At 57.6% G+C, this 16,446-nt stretch overlaps 4 protein-coding genes across 5 annotated transcripts; 2 read left to right on the top strand and 2 right to left on the bottom strand.

The window, feature by feature from the left end:
- Nucleotides 1–414: 414 nt before the first annotated feature.
- Nucleotides 415–2,543, bottom strand: FAM167B (family with sequence similarity 167 member B). Its single transcript, XM_032709859.1, has 2 exons — nucleotides 1,587–2,543; nucleotides 415–958 (listed from the first exon to the last, which is right to left on the bottom strand). Exons 1-2 carry the CDS (start codon nucleotides 1,869–1,871, stop codon nucleotides 695–697), a joined length of 549 nt encoding a protein of 182 aa, XP_032565750.1. The 5' UTR covers nucleotides 1,872–2,543; the 3' UTR covers nucleotides 415–694.
- A 918-nt stretch (nucleotides 2,544–3,461) lies between these two features.
- LOC116797905 (myotubularin-related protein 9-like) lies at nucleotides 3,462–6,973 on the top strand. Of its 2 annotated transcripts, XM_032709846.1 has the most exons (11): nucleotides 3,462–3,842; nucleotides 4,032–4,091; nucleotides 4,324–4,432; nucleotides 4,701–4,826; nucleotides 4,911–5,084; nucleotides 5,196–5,413; nucleotides 5,528–5,689; nucleotides 5,778–5,919; nucleotides 6,006–6,226; nucleotides 6,355–6,506; nucleotides 6,625–6,973. In XM_032709846.1, exons 1-11 carry the CDS (start codon nucleotides 3,661–3,663, stop codon nucleotides 6,786–6,788), a joined length of 1,710 nt encoding a protein of 569 aa, XP_032565737.1. In that variant the 5' UTR covers nucleotides 3,462–3,660; the 3' UTR covers nucleotides 6,789–6,973. The 2 variants fall into 2 exon arrangements, with proteins under 2 accessions (XP_032565737.1, XP_032565738.1); XM_032709847.1 differs by lacking the exon at nucleotides 4,032–4,091 and having other exon boundaries at nucleotides 3,465–3,842.
- Nucleotides 6,974–7,631: 658 nt separating this feature from the next.
- On the bottom strand, nucleotides 7,632–12,107 carry EIF3I (eukaryotic translation initiation factor 3 subunit I). Its single transcript, XM_032709855.1, has 11 exons — nucleotides 12,008–12,107; nucleotides 11,686–11,778; nucleotides 11,515–11,602; nucleotides 10,769–10,834; nucleotides 10,029–10,178; nucleotides 9,813–9,940; nucleotides 9,416–9,526; nucleotides 8,924–9,013; nucleotides 8,580–8,653; nucleotides 8,315–8,407; nucleotides 7,632–8,012 (listed from the first exon to the last, which is right to left on the bottom strand). The coding sequence occupies exons 1-11, from the start codon at nucleotides 12,008–12,010 to the stop codon at nucleotides 7,931–7,933; spliced, it is 978 nt and encodes a 325-aa protein (XP_032565746.1). The 5' UTR covers nucleotides 12,011–12,107; the 3' UTR covers nucleotides 7,632–7,930.
- On the top strand, nucleotides 12,076–16,321 carry TMEM234 (transmembrane protein 234). Its single transcript, XM_032709860.1, has 5 exons — nucleotides 12,076–12,153; nucleotides 13,327–13,478; nucleotides 14,641–14,707; nucleotides 14,865–14,957; nucleotides 15,993–16,321. The coding sequence occupies exons 1-5, from the start codon at nucleotides 12,141–12,143 to the stop codon at nucleotides 16,088–16,090; spliced, it is 423 nt and encodes a 140-aa protein (XP_032565751.1). The 5' UTR covers nucleotides 12,076–12,140; the 3' UTR covers nucleotides 16,091–16,321.
- Nucleotides 16,322–16,446: the final 125 nt, after the last annotated feature.

The raw sequence follows: 16,446 nt of genomic DNA, 5'->3' as shown, positions 1-16,446 counted from the left end.
TGTTTTGGAGACAGCTCAGAGCAGAGCAACCACAACACCATTGTCTTGGCTTCTGAGATCAAACACGAAGCCGCAGGTATCAGCTCGGTGAGGCACAGGAAGCCCAGCTGTGTTGAGAGGGGAGAGGGGGTTATGGCAGCCTGGGGGGCACATCAGGCTCTCCCCGTGGCCTGGGAAGGAGAAGCAGCCCCCAAAATGATCCCTAGGTCATCCCACAGCTTCCCTGGGTCTCCCCACATTGTCCCTGGCACTGCTTGCACACAGGGCCCTGCGGAAGTCGCATCCCCAAGTGGCAGCTTGTGCTGTCACCTCCCTGCCCCCCTTCCCGGTCCCCACAGCAAAAATCTTGGAGCCACATCTACAGGGCCAGGAAGGTGCCTGGGTACGTGAAAATGCAGAAAAAAACATCAGCTCTCACCTTCACCTCCTTTTATTCCGCCTCAAAGGGCTGCTCCCAACATTTTCCACTGTGTTTGACCCCACTGTCCTTAGGGACAGGCCCCCAGAACTCCCTGTGCCCCATGGGGGTGGTGGCACTTCCCATGGCACTGCTCCTGGAGCAGGGCTGGCAGCACCACGGCTCAGCTCCGCCTGCCCTGAGCCCTGAGGGATTTGGGGAGTGATCCTCGAGCCCTGCCAGGTCCAGATGCACCCGTGGGTGCCTGCGGGGCTCCCACCCGGCCCCCGGGGGGGATCAGCAGAGGGAGAAGCGGCGGGAGTTGATGTTCATGCGGGTGACCCCGATGTGCTTGAGGGGCGTGGAGAGCAGGAAGGCGGCCTTGGGGGGGATGTTGCAGAGCAGATCCGAGTCTTCCTCGCAGCCCTCGAGGCCGAAGGTGGCGTCGTCCAGCATCTCCTTGTGCTGGTGACAGGCCTGCTCCACCTTCAGCCGGTGCAGCCGCGCCCGCAGGCGCATCAGCTGCTGTGCCAGGTGCTGGTCCACAGCCTGCATCTCCCTCTGGAAGGGAGACCGGAGTCAGGATGGAGCGGGATCACCCCCCGGATCAGCTGCAGGGGTGATGGGGCAGCAGGGATGGGGCTTGACCAGGGAACAAACCCACCCTGGGACAGCACAGAGCCCACGCATGCGGTCCTGTGGTGGGCACAAGTGTCTGATTCCCGTGGGCTTTTTATCCTGTTGCTGCCTCAGGGACAGGCTACTGGGCACCCCCAAACACCCTGTGCCCCATGGGGGTGGTGGCATTTCCCATGGCACTGCCCCTGGAGCAGGGCTGGCAGCACCACGGCTCAGCTCCACCTGCCCTGAGTTCTGAGGGATTTTGGGTGCCACCCTCTGGAAGCCACCACGTGCCACATCAACAAGTCCACAGTAGCAGTGCCACCAGCAGAGCAGGCGGGGGGGGGGTGACAAGTGCAGACCCCAACAGTGTGGTGAGGGGACAGGGGCAGAGCTGTGGCACCACAGAGCCACGTGTGCCTTGCAAAAATCCTCGTGCACCCACCGAGCCGGGCAAAGGAGCAAAGCCCCTGCTGACCCTGCCACGTCCCCTCACTGCTGCGTGAGGTCAGGCACAGGGGAGCCCTGTGGTCCCACCTCACCCCTCATCCCACTGCCGGCTACTCACCAGCTCCGTCCTCAGCCACTCCAGAGCCGCCTCCATGGTGGCAAAGCCACAGACGCCACCACCCAGCTGGTCCTCGGGGTGCCCAGGGCCCTGCTCAGCCCCCTGGGCCCCCCCCGAGGTGCCCCAGCGCTGCCCCCTCACCCGGGCCTCCCACTCCAGGTACGAGGGTCTCCGGGTCTGCAGCTTCAGCTTGGCCGTCAGAGCCTTCACACTGTCCAGGTTCTCCTCCTCCCAGGTGGGCTCCTCCTCGCCCAGCTCCTTGAACTTCAGCTGGCTGAGGGCCATGGTGGGACCCCCCGCAGCCCCCCAAGCCCCTCGGGTGACCTCTGCCCACTCAACAACCCACCCGCCGCGGAAATGAAACCTCCACCCCGGCCACGACCACCCAACCACCCACTCCCTCACTCCCCCAGCTGTGCCCAGTTCCCAGCTATTTATCCATCCCCCGAGGACAATTCCGATGGGCAGGAATTTCCTTATCCAGAGGAGTGCAAAGGAGGAGGGTTTTTGGGTTTATTCGATGTTGTTCTGGTGGGGTTTTTTTTTGTTGTTTTCCTTTTCGTTTTTAGCATCATTGTCTCCGGCTGGGAGGAGACTCCCCGTTCCCGGACGAAGCCTTCACCGGGCACGGAGGAGCGGGAATGATTTATCCCCGGGCGCAGCCGCCTCCTCCCCGCACCCGGGGGGGGACCCAAAAAAAACCTAAGGAAGGAAAAAGAAACCGTGGGGGGGTGGGCACAAGGGGCAGCCGGGGTCCCGCACCCGGACGGGACGTTAAGGTGGAACCGCGTCGGGATCTGCCCTCTCCCCCCTCCTCCCTGCCCCGGGGGGCTCCAGGGGCAGCAGTGATGGGGGCCGGGTCTTACCTGTGTCCCACGGGTCTCACCTGCCCCTCGGACGCCCACCCCCGACCCCTCCGGCGCCCCCAGAGTGCCCCCCCAAATTCCGCGCGTGCCTCGCCAGTGCTGCGAGCGAGCCCCCGCCTCTCCTTCGCGTGTCCCTCCCACGGCCCCACTCGTGTCCCCTCGCTCCCGCACCCCACGCGGAGACACCCCCGCCTCCCGGCCCACCCCGGGAGCCCCCCAACCCCGAGGAGCGCCCCGTCCCTCCGGACCGGGCCACCTTAAACCCGACATCCGCCGGCCCGCCAGGGCTGTGCGGGGCATCGCCGCCCCCCCCGCTTCCACCCCGAGGTCCCCGCGTGCACCCCCAGGTCCCTCCTCCCACCCCGAGCTCCCCCTCTCGCGCCCCGAGATCCCCCTTTTACACCCCGAAATCCCCCCCCCCCGCTTGCACCCTGAGCTCCTCTGCTTGTGTCTGTTGGCACTCTGGGGTCCCCCGCTTGCACCCCAGGGTCCCTGGTGCCACCCCACAGTCTCCTATTGCGCCCTGAGAGTCTTCCTTGCACCCCACCGTCCCTGCTTGCACCCCATGGTCCCCTGCTTATGCCCAGGAGCTCCCCGTGGGCATTCCGAGGTCCCCTGCCTGCACCCCACTGTCCTCCCACTTGCACCCCAAGGTCCCTGCTTGCCACTCGAGGTCCCCCCCACCTGCCCCCCCAGCCCGAGCAGGTAAGCAGAGGGGTGGCAGGGGCACTGCCAGGTGCCCACCCTCCTCCTCCTCCTCATCCAGGGGCCTTGGCAGCACCTCCTGCCCCGTCCCCAGGCCCGGGGGGGGACACTGTGGGCACAGGGGCCCTGGCAGAACCCACGGGGCCCTGGCAGCCGGGTCGGGGGCGGCTGGTGACGGGGTGGCAGGGAAGGACCTGGAGCTGCTCTCTGCATTCCCATTTTCACCAAAAATCGCCTCCCTGCAGCGCAGCCGGCACGGGACACCCGGCTTGGGTGGGAGTCTGGGGCCAGCTCAGCCCTCCCCGCCCCGTGCCTCAGTTTCCCCGGGGAGGAAACGTCCCCCTGGCTGCGTTTCGCAGCTCCGTCCGCTGTAGGTGACAGTGCAAACACCCAGAGGGGGTGAGGCCGTGACGCAGAGGGAAGAAGGGGTTTCCAGCCGGGCCGTGCGCTGCAGGATTTCCCCTTTCTCCCTCCCCAGTCCCCCGCGCCGGGCAGAGCCGGCCATGGAGTTCTCGGAGCTGATCAAGACGGCGACGGTGGAGAACGTGCTGCTGTCGTGCGCGGGGCTGCCGGCGGTGAGGGGCACCCTGTGCATCACCAGCCACCACCTGCTCCTCTCCTCCTGCCCCGGCGGGGACGTGGAGCTCTGGCTGCTCATCCGAAACGTGGACGCCGTGGAGAAGAGGTGCGTGTGCTGGTCCCCACCCCGCAGCTGCCCCGCGCTCCCTCCCGGCCCTGTCACCCCTTCCTCCCGAGCTGGAGCGCTCCCGAGCAGAGCACGGCCACCCCTGGGTGCTGCCCGCCGAGCCTTGTCCTTCCTCTCCCTCACGGCCCAACACGGCAGCACCGGGCGCTGACCTCCTCTTCTCCTCAGAGTGCAGAATTTAGGCTGGTACCAGCCCCCCCGGACTAACAGCTCCGCCCGGGACACCAGGTTTGGCTTTTAACGCTCCCTTGGCTCTGCCAACCACCGCGGCGCCCGCCGTGCCCCGTCCAGGGCAGGGAGACGGTGGAAATCCCGGCTCCGGGGGCAGACGAGAGCCAGAGATTTGGCAACCACACCAGCACAGCCCTCGGGGGGAGAGGGCAGCTCGGCGCTGTCTGTGTGTCCGTCTGTGCGCGCACGGACCCCCGGCCAGCCCTGACCCCCCTCCTGCCTCCCCCAGGCTCACCGGCTCCTCCGGCACCATCACGCTCCGGTGCAAAGACCTGAAGGTGCTGCAGCTGGAGATCCCGGGCATGGAGGAATGTCTCAACATCGCCAGCTCCATCGAGGTGAGCCCCGGGCAGCAAAGGGTTGCCAGGGCAAAGCGGCCCCGCCGTGTTTGCTCTGCGCCTGTCGTTCGCTGGGTAAATAAGCACTCAGCTCCGGCAGCGCTGGCACAGGGTGCCCCGTGGGGCCGCTGGTGCTGCCCAGCCCTGGCCTGGTGCTGGGATGTGGCCAGGAGCAGGGAACAGCCACGGGGTTTGCAGAGCCCTGGGGACATTCCCAGCCGCATTCCCTGCACCATGATCAGCGCTGCCTTTGCTCCCGCTGCTCCAGGCCCTCTCCTCGGTGGACTCCGTGATGATGATGTACCCGTTCTTCTACAGACCCCCGAGCCTGAAGCTCGAGGAAGGATGGCACCAGTTCCCCCTTGAGCAGTACTTCCAGCAGATCTCCTCGCAGGTGAGGCTGGAAGGAGACCTGAGTCCCCCCCCACCCACGCTGGGCTGGGTACCGGGGCTCCCCCTGACCCCATGTCTGCCCCAGACGAGCCAGTGGCGGCTGAGCACCGTGAACCAGGACTTCAGCACCTGCCCCACGTACCCTCCCGCCGTGATTGTGCCGGCGGCCGTGGGCGATGAGGCCCTGAGAAAGGCTGCCCGGTTCCGGCAGGGAGGGAGGTTCCCCGTCCTCAGCTACTTCCACCCCAAAAACCGCACTGTGAGTCCGCCCTGCCCCCTCGTCCCCTCTCCCACGGCTGCCAGCCCTCTGAGAAAGGTGGCTGGAAGCCCCCCCATGCTGTGGGGGTGATCTCCATCTCTCACCCTGCAGGTGTTGCTCCGGAGCAGCCAACCCCTGACGGGACCCAACCGCAGGCGGTGCCGCGAGGACGAGACGCTGCTGGGGACGATCCTGGACGAGGGGGAGAGGGGCTTCATCATCGACACACGCTCGGCCCAGGCAGCAAAGCAGGCTCGGATGACCGGGGGAGGCACAGAGCCCAAATCCTCCTACCCACAGTGGAGGAGGCTGCATCGGCCCCTGGAGAGGTGAGGGCTGTGCTGAGCCCTGGCGCTCTCGTGACACACTGCCTGGCATGACGTGGGGAGTCCACCCCCACAAAAGAGTCACCAAGCCCCCAGCACCTCTCTCCCCGCTCCCAGGGGCCGCCCGCTGCAGGAGAGCTTCGCCAAGCTGGTGGAAGCCTGCAGTGACCCCTCCCTGAGCATGGACCGGTGGCTGGGCCGGCTGGAGAGCAGCCGCTGGCTCAGCCACATCAAGGCAGCCCTGAGCACGGCCTGCCTGGCTGCCCAGTGCATGGACAGGTAAGGGGGCTGCACCCCAAAGCCCCTCCTTCCCCCAACTCCCAGCGTGGCACGAAATCCGGGTGCCAGCCCAGGTCAATCCCGACAGGGAGGAGGCCAAGGTGCTGGTGCACGGGGCGGAGGGGACGGACACGACGCTGCTGGTGACAGCGCTGGCCCAGGTGATCCTGGACCCGTCCTGCCGCACCCTGATGGGATTCCAGGGGCTGCTGGAGCGGGAGTGGATCCAGGTGAGAGCAGCAGCTCCGAGGGGGATGGGGATCCCAGCCTGGCTGGGCACCCTCAGCCCCATATCCCCCCCCTTGGCGTCCCACAGGCCGGACACCCCTTCCACCTCCGCTGCGCCCACTCCGCCTATTCCCACGCCCGGCTGAAGCAGGAGGCACCGCTTTTCCTGCTCTTCCTCGACTGTGTGTGGCAGCTGAGCCGCCAGTTCCCCTTCTCCCTGGAATTTGGGGAGCGTCTCCTCCTCTCCCTCTTCGACAACGCCTACGCCTCGGCCTACGGCACCTTCCTCTGCAACAACGAGAAGGAGAGGTGAGAGGGTGGGGACAGCGCTGTCCCCAAGGAGCAACTCCAGCAAATCCCCTCCTGGTCACAGTTCGGGTCACAGCAAACCCCAAGAGCCCTGGCAGGGACTGAAACGCATCCCCTGTGTCCCACAGGAGCCTGTGCAAGGTGAAGGAGAGCACACACTCGCTCTGGGCCTGGCTGAACCGGCCCGAGGAGCAGCAGAAGCTCCTGAACCCTCTCTACTCGCACAACACCCTGGTGATCTGGCCCTCTGTGGAGCCCCAGAGCATCCAGCTCTGGCAGGGTGAGCGGGATCCTCCCAAAATCCATCCTCAGCCCCGAGCTGGGCTGGCTGAGGGGAAGCTGCTCTGCCTTTCCCTCGCTGACAGGGCTGAAATAACGCCCAGCCCCTTCTCTCCCAGGTTTATTCCTCCGTTGGATCCGTCCATCCCAGCACCTGGATGAGGCCTGGGCAGAGATCCAGCGGTTGGTTGAGGAAAACAACGCCCCTGCCAAGGAGAGCACAGGGAACAGGCTGAGCCAGTCCCTCTCTGACCCCACTGCTGGGATGGAGAACAGGAGATGAAGGGCAGCACGGGCAGTTCAGCCCCATGGGATGCCAGGACAAGGCAACACTGGAGCTTCCTGTGGGAAGCACTGTGCTGGACACAGACCCCACAGACAGCTCTGGGAGGGAGGAACAGACCCCCTTTCCCAGCCTTTGGGCTGCCCAGACTGAGCTTGTTTCAGTAAAGCCTCTCTCCCAGCCCACACTGGCATTCTGCTCTTCCATAGGGGCAGGAGGAAGATGCTCCTTCCCAGGGGGATTTCGGCAGCACTTGTGGATGGCTGTGGAGCAGGACATCAACCTGCCTGCCTGCCAGGCACAGCAAAACCAGCAGCTCACACTAAACCAACACCCTCTCCACAGAAGGCACAGAGGCTGCAGCCTCACTGTTGCATCAGGCACTCCAAGCTGGGAGAGCCGGGCTGGGAATTCTGCCCTTGAACCCAGATTTGAGGAAGGAAAGAGAAACAAACCACCCCTCCCGACAGGCAGGGTGAGACAGGGGGGAAGGATGAGGAGCACGAGCTCCTAGAGCAGGAAATAACTGTTCCATGAGGAAAGTTGGCCCAGGGTCAGCCCAGCAGATAAACAAAGCGGCCGGGCCGGGCGCGTGCGTGTCAGCTGGAAAACAATTCCTGGCTGCTGCACTTCCAGCCTCTTCACACTTCAGGGCTGGACCTGAGGCTCTGGGTCACTCCCTGGGAAAGAGTTAAGCCAGGATGGGCAGAGGTCCCAGGAGGAGCAGCACTGTCTGTCTGCCCATGGGTGTGGAGCAAGGCACTGGCAACAGAGCCAGGAAAACAAAGTCCTTGGGTTAACTGGGGAAAAAAAACCAAGCAAAAAACCCACAGAGGTGCTTTGCCTTGTGTTTACAAAAGATTTCTATTTATTTCCTGATGATTTTTTCCCTCCCCTGATGTATAAATATGCCCAGCAGGCAGGAAGCCCCCGGGGCAGGCAGGCAGCCAACCCAGTAGCCTTCCCACAAAAGCCATTCCTGCCCTTTGGAGCTGGCTGAGTTTCCACTTCCCCACCTTCACACAGCCCCCAAAATGCAGCAGGAGAACTTCAGGCCTCACAACAGCCCCGTGACAGAGCTGATGGACTGGGCAAGGGGTTGGAGGAGAAAAAGGAGGAGGAGAGGAGAGGGAAATCCTCCTTCAGGCTTCAAACTCAAACTCGAAGTACTGGGGATCGAAGTAGTGGATGCGGACGTAGCCATCCTCACCCCCACTGCTGTAACTGCAGGGAGGAAAGGGACAGTCAGAAATGCTGCAGGAGCAACCAGGGGCAAGTCTGGCCTCACAACCCCCTCCTGGAACTAACACAGGAGTCACAAGGTAAAGAAAGGATCAGTGAGGCAGCCAAAGTGTGGAACAGGGTGTTAGTGACCCCCCGGGCTGGCCTGAGGGGAGGCTGGAATGGGAGGATTAAGGTGCTGGTTCTGCTCCCAGCACAGGGATCCTGTAGGTCCAGACACATCCCAACTAAAAAGTGGGATTGGCTGGGCTGGGACATGCTGCAAGACCCCCAGAGAGCCTCACCTCTTCCCGTCGGGGTGAAACGCGACGCTGTTGATGGGACCAAAGTGACCCTTCACTCTGCCAAACTCTTCCTCAAAAGCCAAGTGGAAGAACCTGGGAGAAGGAAGGAGATTTACTCTGTCACAAGGAGCTGGGAGCCTGGAAGGGGCACAATCAGGGATTCCTCAAACAAGCTCTGCATGTTCAAGGACTCCTCCAGGAGCAGGGTGCTCCGGGAACAGCGTTCTGAGCTGTCAGGAGCGCTCCGGGGAGGGAAAGGACCTGCCTGGCCTCAAATTTGCCAATCCTGGTGGAGGTTGTGGTCACATCCATGGCCTCCTGCCCACCACCAAGCACGACCTGCAAAGGAGAGAAGCCACCACCCTTCAGTGCTGCTTGTCCCACACTCAGGAGCAGCTGGGGGAGGAGGGAGTAGAGCCTTTGGGGAATCCCAGAACCACCGAGGCTGGAAATCAGAGGGCACAAAGCCTCGTTCCCTGTGCCAGAGCCAGCAAAATTCCCCAGCCTCATTGCACAGTCCTGGTTTTCAGCTGGGCTGGGGACACTCATGCTGGTGACACAACTCAGGGGTCACAGCAGGAGGGTGACACTGAGGGAGCTCATTCTTACATGGTCAAAGATGGGGGAGAGGGCGGCGGAGTTCACCGGCCGCTCCGTCCGGAACGTCTTCAGGTGCTCCAGGGATGTGCAGTCAAAGAGCTACGAGGCAAAAAGGCAGAGAGCTCATTAATTAACTCACACAAATCCAGCTGCTGGGCCTCACCTGGGCAGGTGCAGTCACTCCTGGACACTCAAATCCCAAAATGTACTTCCCCAGAACGCCAAAACACCGGCCTAAGGTAAACCTGTTGCCTTCCAGAGGTGGTAAGCTGCCAATATATTCTGGAAAATGCCAAAAATACTCTGGAAATGCCAAAATAATTGCATTTTCAATGCCTGACTGATAACTTCACACGGTGGCATTTCCCCTTTCTCACTGAGCTTTCCCACTGAGCTTTGCCTTTCCACTTCCTCAAATCCCTGAGGAGGAAAAAACCCCTGTGATAAGCTCTGAGGAGAGGTCCTGCCAGGATATATCCACTGCTGATGGAAAAACCTCACCTTGGCCGTGTTGTCCTTGGAGGCTGTGATGAACATGGTCATGTCCCTGGAGGTCTGGATGTCGTTGATCTGCTTGGTGTGCTCCTTGATGTTCGACAGCTGCTCCCCTGACTGGGGGGGAAGAGGCAGAATCAGAGAGCTGGGAGGTGACCTCCTCATTGAAAACAATTTAGGAGATCATGGAATAGCATCCTGGGATGGTGTGGGTTGGAAGGGAACTTAAAGATCATCTCACTCCATCTGAGCAGGGGGGGTTGGCACATCCGCCTTGCTCAGGGGAGCCACAAATTTGAACTACCCTTCCATGAAGCTGCTGTTTGGAGCCCCAAATTCCTACAGTTTACCCCCTGAACCCCACAGGAACGCTGTGCCATCCTTCCCCCCCCCAGTCCCTGACCTTGGCACTGAACTGGTTGAGCTCCCCGCTCTCGTGGCCCGCGATGATGAACTCCCCGAGGGGGCCCCACACGGCGCTGGTGATCTTGGAGTCGCTGCAGGGGATCTTCATGTAGGGCTCGTTGTTCTCTGAGGGAGGGGACAGACACACAGAGAGGTGGCACAGCCCTTCACACACCCCCCCAGCCCCTCCCCAGCCCCGGGGAGGGTCCCTCACCGATCTGGGCGGGGTCCCGCAGGTCGAAGAAGCTCACGAAGCACTGGTAGCCCATCTGCTTGTCCGTGGAGAACATGATGATGTTTCCCCCAAAGTCGAAGCCACACGTCCTCACAGCAGAGCTGGTCTTCACCAGGGCCAGCTGCTTCCCTGGGGGGGGCAGGGACCTCGGCTCAGGGGGTTGGGGGGGAGTTATGGGACAGGGGAAGGGGTGGCAGGGGCAGCAGGAGGGTCAGGGGTCCCTGACTTGGGATCTGCAGAATCACTTGTGAGTCACAGACCACCGGATTTTGGGGGGCTTTTCCAAGCTTAATCATGGAATAACAGAGTGCTTTGGGTCGGAAGGCACATTATGGATCACCTTTTCCACCCTCTGCCTGCAGGGACACCTCATGCTATCCCAGGTTGCTCCAGCCTGGCCTTGGATACTTCCAGGGATGGGGCAGCCACAGCTTCTCTGGGAAATCCATTCCAGCCCCTCCCACCCTCACAGAGAAGAATTCCTTCCCAATCTCCCACCCAAATCTCTCCTTTTCCAGCTTAAAGCTACTCCCCCTTGTCCTGTCCCTCCATCCCTTGTCCCAGGTCCCTCTCCAGCTCCCTTGGAGCCCCTTCAGGCACTGGAAGGGTCTCCAAGGTCTCTTCCCCAGGCTGAACACCCCCAGCTCTCCATGGTGGAGCTGCCCCATCCCTGTGGATGCCCTGGAGGTGTCAGGCAGGGATTTTGGGAAGGGTTTTACCTGTCTCACAGTCCCAGAGCCGGCAGCTGTTGTCGGCAGAGCCCGTGAGCACGTGCCTTGTGTCCCCTGGGTGTCACCAGTCAGGGAAGGACATGGATAAATTTTTAGATATGTACAAATTCTATAGATACAGATGTGTAAAAATTCCATCTATATAAAAATACATATGGAAAATGTAACAGTTTAAGTGAAGGGATCAAGACCAGAGTAAGAGGCAGGAATGACCCCAGAGGCAGAAATATGGAATATATATATTTATATATATAATTGGATATATATAACTATAAATTTATATTAAAATGTATATATAAATATAAATGTGTATATACGTATATAAAACATAAATATATATAATATATATAAATTCCATATATATAAAAATATACATGGAATATTTAAGAATTTAAGTGAAGGTATGTCAGAATAACAGGCAGGAATGATCCCAGAGGCAGAAATATGGAATACATATACTTACATAGATAAAAGAATATATATTACATACACAAAGATAATTATATATATGGAGTTTTTATATATATACAAATTCCATATATATAAATTCTTTATCTATATTCAATATATATATAAAAATATAAGTGGAATATTCAAGAGCTGAAGTGCAGAGATCAAGGGTAAAGCAGCAGGAAGGATCCCAGGGGCAGTTTGATGGGATGAATCCCGGGCTAAAATATGGGATCAAACCGGTCTTTTTTTTTTTTTGGGGGGGGGGGGTTTAAAAAGGATACAATCGGCATCCACACACCACACAGCCCCCGTGTGCCCGTTGTAGGTGCCCAGCCTCTCGCCGTTCACCGAATACCACACGTTGACGATCTGCGAGGCGAAAAAAACGCGCGGATTAATTAAATAATAAACTAACGAATTATGGCGGGGGGCGGTAAGGGGGGAGCACTCACGGGATCCTTGGCCACGGTGAACAGCAGGTCTCCCTCGCGGTTGTATTTGATCTGCGTGATGGAGCGCTCATGGCCTTGCAGCAGGATGGGCTTCTGTAATTATTAAGTTATTAATTAATGAGTGAGGGGAGGTGGAGAAGGAAAGGGAGGGTGAGGCGGGGGGGCGAGCGCGGCCCCCCGGTCCGGGGCTCCTGGGGCGCGGGGGGGCGGCCAAGCCGCCCCCCCGCGCCCCAGGAGCCTCGGACCGGGGGGCTTTGAGCCGCAGAATCATCAGGAGCGGCCACAAATCGCGACAATCGCGACCACCCCGCTCCGGTCTTACCATGGCGACCACGCTAAAGAGAGAGGAAGGCGGTCACTTCCGGGTTGGGGAGTCGCGGAAGAAATGCGTCACGCGGTCGCCATGGCAACGGTGCCGGGCTTCCGGTCCGATCAGGAAGTGAAGCGCCGTTGCCATGGCGACCGCGGGTGAGGGGAAGGAGATGGCGGCGGGGAAAGGGGATGTGATGGTGTCCCTGGAGCAGCGTGGGCGGCGGGAGGGAGGTTGTGGAGAGCGGGGTTGGGTTGTCGCGGGTAAACGGGGATGGAGGCGTGGGATGGGTGGGGTTGGGAGGGAGCTTAAAGATCGCCCGATTCCAGCCCCCTGCCACGGGCAGGGACACCTTCCGCTACCCCAAGTTGCTCCAGTGTCCTGGCCTTGGACACTCCCAGGGATGGGGCAGCCGCAGCTTCTCTGGGAAATCCATTCCAGCCCCTCCCCACCCTTACAGGGAGGAATTTTTTCCCAATATCCCACTTGAATCTCCCCTTTTCTGGTGTGAAGCCATTCCCCTTTATCCTGTCCCTCCAGCCCTTGTGAATAGTCTCTCCCCATGTTCCTGGAAGGCCACAATGAGGTCACCCCGAGGCTTCTCCATACTGAACAATCCCAATTCCCTCAGCCTTTCCTCCCTGCAGAGCTGCTCCCTCCCTCTGACCACCTTGGTGCCTCCTCTGCACTCGCTCCAGCAGCTCCGTGTCCTTCAGCAGGACCAGGAGAAACGACCCCAAGCTCTGCCAGGGGAGGGATAACAGGAAAAAATTCCTCACAGAAAGGGTGATCAGGCCTTGGAAGGGGCTGTCCGGGGAAGTGGTGGAGTCTCCCCCTCCCTGGGGGGGTCCAAACCGTCCCTGGAGTGTGTAAATCATCCCTGGAGTATCCAAAAGCTCCCTGGAGTGTCCAAATCATCCCTGGAGTGTCCAAACCATCCCTGGAGTGTCCAAATCATCCCTGGAAGTGTCCAAACCATCCCTGGGGGTGTTCAAACCATCCTTTGAGGTGTCCAATCCACCCCTGGAGTGTCCAAACCATCCCTGGGGGTGTCCAAACGACGAGTGGATGTGACACTTTGTGAGAGGGCTTATTGGGCTTGGGGGCACAAGGTTGGATTTGACAGTCTGGGAGAGCTTTTCCAACCTTAAAGCCCATCCAGTCCCACCCCCTGCCATGGGCAGGGACACCTTCCCCTATCCCAGGTTGCTCCAGCCTGGTCTGGGACACTCCCGGGTGTTCCAGGGTGGCTGAGGGCCGTCCCTTGGGCTCTGTGGGATCCCAGGCCGGGGTCCCAGGAGCCCCATCCCGCTGATCCCGGTGTTCCACAGGGCAGGCAGTGTCCCTGGCGCTGGTGGCCGTGCTGTGGGGCGGGAGCAGCCCCTTCCTGAGGGCGGGAGCAGCGGGAATGGAGGATGTTCAGGGCCGGGGCCGCCTGGGGCAGCTCCTGGCCGAGATCCGCTTCCTCGGCCTCAACTGCAAGGTGGGACCTGGAGCAGGGCCTGGCAGGGATCAAACTGGGATCACTCCTGCTTCTTCACTCAGGCTCTGATACCTTTGCTCAAGCTGTTAAATATTCCATGTGTATTTTTATATTTATGGAATTTCTATGTGGAATATGTATTCCATATTCCTGCCTTTGAGATCATTCCTATGTCTCACTCTGGCCTCGATACCTTCACTTCAACTCTTAAATATTCCATATATGTTTTTATATATACAGAATATCTATATGGAATTTTTAGATATATTTTATATATATATATGTATTTATACATATATTCCATTTTCCTGCCTCTGGGGCTGTTCCTGCCTCTTACTCTGGCCTTGATACCTTCACTTCAACTCTTAAATATTCCATATATGTTTTTATGTGTATGGAATATATATAATAAATTTTAATGTATTTTTAGATATATACTATTCTTAATACATATATTTATATATTTTTATATTTGTATATATCCTATATATATTTTTATATTTGTATATATCCTATATATATTTTTATATTTGTATATATTATATATATATATATATTCCATATTCCTGCCTCTGGGATCATTCCTACCTCTTACTGTGGCCTTGATACCTTCACTAAAACTGTTACATATTCCACATGTATTTTTATAAATATGGAAATTCTATCTATATAATTTATATAAATATAAATACATGTATATATATTCCATATTCCTGCCTCTGGGACCATTGCTGCCTGCTTACTCTGACTTCAATAGCTTCACTTAAATTGTTAAATATTCCATATGTATATTTATATGTATTCCATGTATATTCCATATTCTTCCCTCTGGGATCGTTCCTGCGTCTCACTCTGGCCTTGATACCTTTATTTCACTGTGAAATATTCCATATATCATCAGAATTCCTTACCCTCAGCAATATTTCATTTAATTCCCTGTAGCTCTGCCCTCCCTGTGCAGGACTGAGATGTTTTTGGAGGTGTCAGGTCATCAACCCTCATATTTTGCATGGAATAAGCTCAGTGTCAAAATTCCTTTGGGATCATTCCTACCTGCTCCTGGCCTCAATACCCTCACTTAAACTGTGAAATATTCCATCCCTGGTTTTATATATATGGGATTTATGTGTGGGCTGCTGACAGGTTTGTGCTCTCCCTGCAGTACATGGTGCCCTTTCTGCTCAACCAAGGTGGATCCCTCCTCTTCTACCTCACCTTGGCATCCACAGGTCAGTCCTTGTCGCTTTTTTGTTGTGCCTTGGTGAGGATTTTGGGAGGATCAGTGCTTTGATTGATGACTTAACCCAACACCCAGCAGCTGCCTTGGAATCACCCCAAACAAACCAAGAACCTCCACGTTAAGCTCTGTTAAACCTCCCCTTCCAGACCTGTCCCTGGCAGTCCCACTCTGCAACTCCCTGGCTTTGGTGGTGACCCTGGTGACTGGCAGGATCCTGGGAGAGGATGTTGGTGGCAAACGTAAGTCACACTTCAGGCATTCCCTCCCCTGCATCTGTTGGCTGATTTAGGGTGTGAAAACAGCAAATACCCCCCCAAGGCTTTGCCTGGTTCAGCAGCAGCTCTTGCTGCAGGCCCTGAAAGGGAAGTGAAACAGATTTGTGGGCAGGGCTGGTAAATTTAAATTTAGAACTGGCTGTTCTAAGCTAAAAGAGCTTATAAACCTAACTAGATGTTGAACCATAAAAGAAGCACTAAATAGAAAGCCCACCATGGAAAAGGAGAGGCTCATAAGCCCCCAAATGTCAACACCCATCCTTCTTTCCTTCCCTGATGTCCTGCACTGACATTGCCCTGCTCAGAAGGGCAGAAAAAGGCAGGGAACTGGAAAGTTTAAAACTCCAGCACCTGGAACAAGAGCTGTAGGAACAGGAGCTGTAGGAACAGGAGCTGTAGGAACAAGAGCTGTAGGAACAAGAGCTGTAGGAACAAGAGCTGTAGGAACAGGAGCTGTAGGAACAAGAGCTGTAGGAACAAGAGCTGTAGGAAGGGGAGCTGTAGGAACGGGAGCTGTAGGAACGGGAGCTGTAGGACAAGGAGCTGTAGGAACAAGAGCTGTAGGAACAAGAGCTGTAGGACAAGGAGCTGTAGGAACAGGAGCTGTAGGAAAAGGAGCTGTAGGAAAAGGAGCTGTAGGAAGAGGAGCTGTAGGAACAAGAGCTGTAGGAAGAGGAGCTGTCAGAACACACTGAGCTGCTTAGTTGTTGTTGTTTAAGCCTGGATCTCTCCAACAGACACAGAACATGGGTGACATTTCCTTGGAAACATCCCGTGCTCAGTGTACAGGGACAGTCTGAGCATCCAAACCCCCTCAGAACTCACCTGGCCCAGCCTGGACGTGCCCAGACATCCCTGCCCTGTGACACCTGAGCATTGTCTGAACTGTGCAGACAATCACACAATGGTTTGGGTTGGGAGGGACCTTCAAGATCATCTCATTCCAACCCCTGCTGCCTGTTCTTGATAAGCACATTCCCAATATGTTCATTCCCACAGGGGCTGTGGCAGGAATGCTGCTCACCATCCTGGGGGTCTCACTGTGTGTGGCTGGTTCAGGAACAAGAAGCAGAGGGACAGAACCTGACCAAGGGTAACCCCCCTCTGTGGCTGAGGGGGCTCCTGGCTCAGCCACGCCTGGGAAAGGTGGATTTTGACACACAGATGCCAAAACCCATGGACTGTATTCCCTGAGCACCAGGGAATGGAACAAAGCACATCCCATTCCAGGTCTTAAGGAATTTTTTTGTGGGTGTTTCAAGACGACGACAGTTGAATTTGCTCAGCACTGAAGGGGCAATAAGGGGTTAATAAATCATTCAATGGGACCTTCTGGGACTGACTGATTTTTGATTAGAAGGAACTTTTTTAGGAATTCCTCCTTCTTGTAGCCAAGCAAGTGAAAATGGCTTTTTCTGCTGTGCTCAGCTGTCCCAGCTCACACTGCACAGCC

The sequence above is a fragment of the Chiroxiphia lanceolata genome, chromosome 24, assembly GCF_009829145.1.
Source record: "Chiroxiphia lanceolata isolate bChiLan1 chromosome 24, bChiLan1.pri, whole genome shotgun sequence".
NCBI classification, from domain to species: domain Eukaryota; kingdom Metazoa; phylum Chordata; class Aves; order Passeriformes; family Pipridae; genus Chiroxiphia; species Chiroxiphia lanceolata.
The sequence above is the reverse complement of the archived record's forward strand: the minus strand, read 5'-3'. Positions and strand labels throughout refer to the sequence as shown.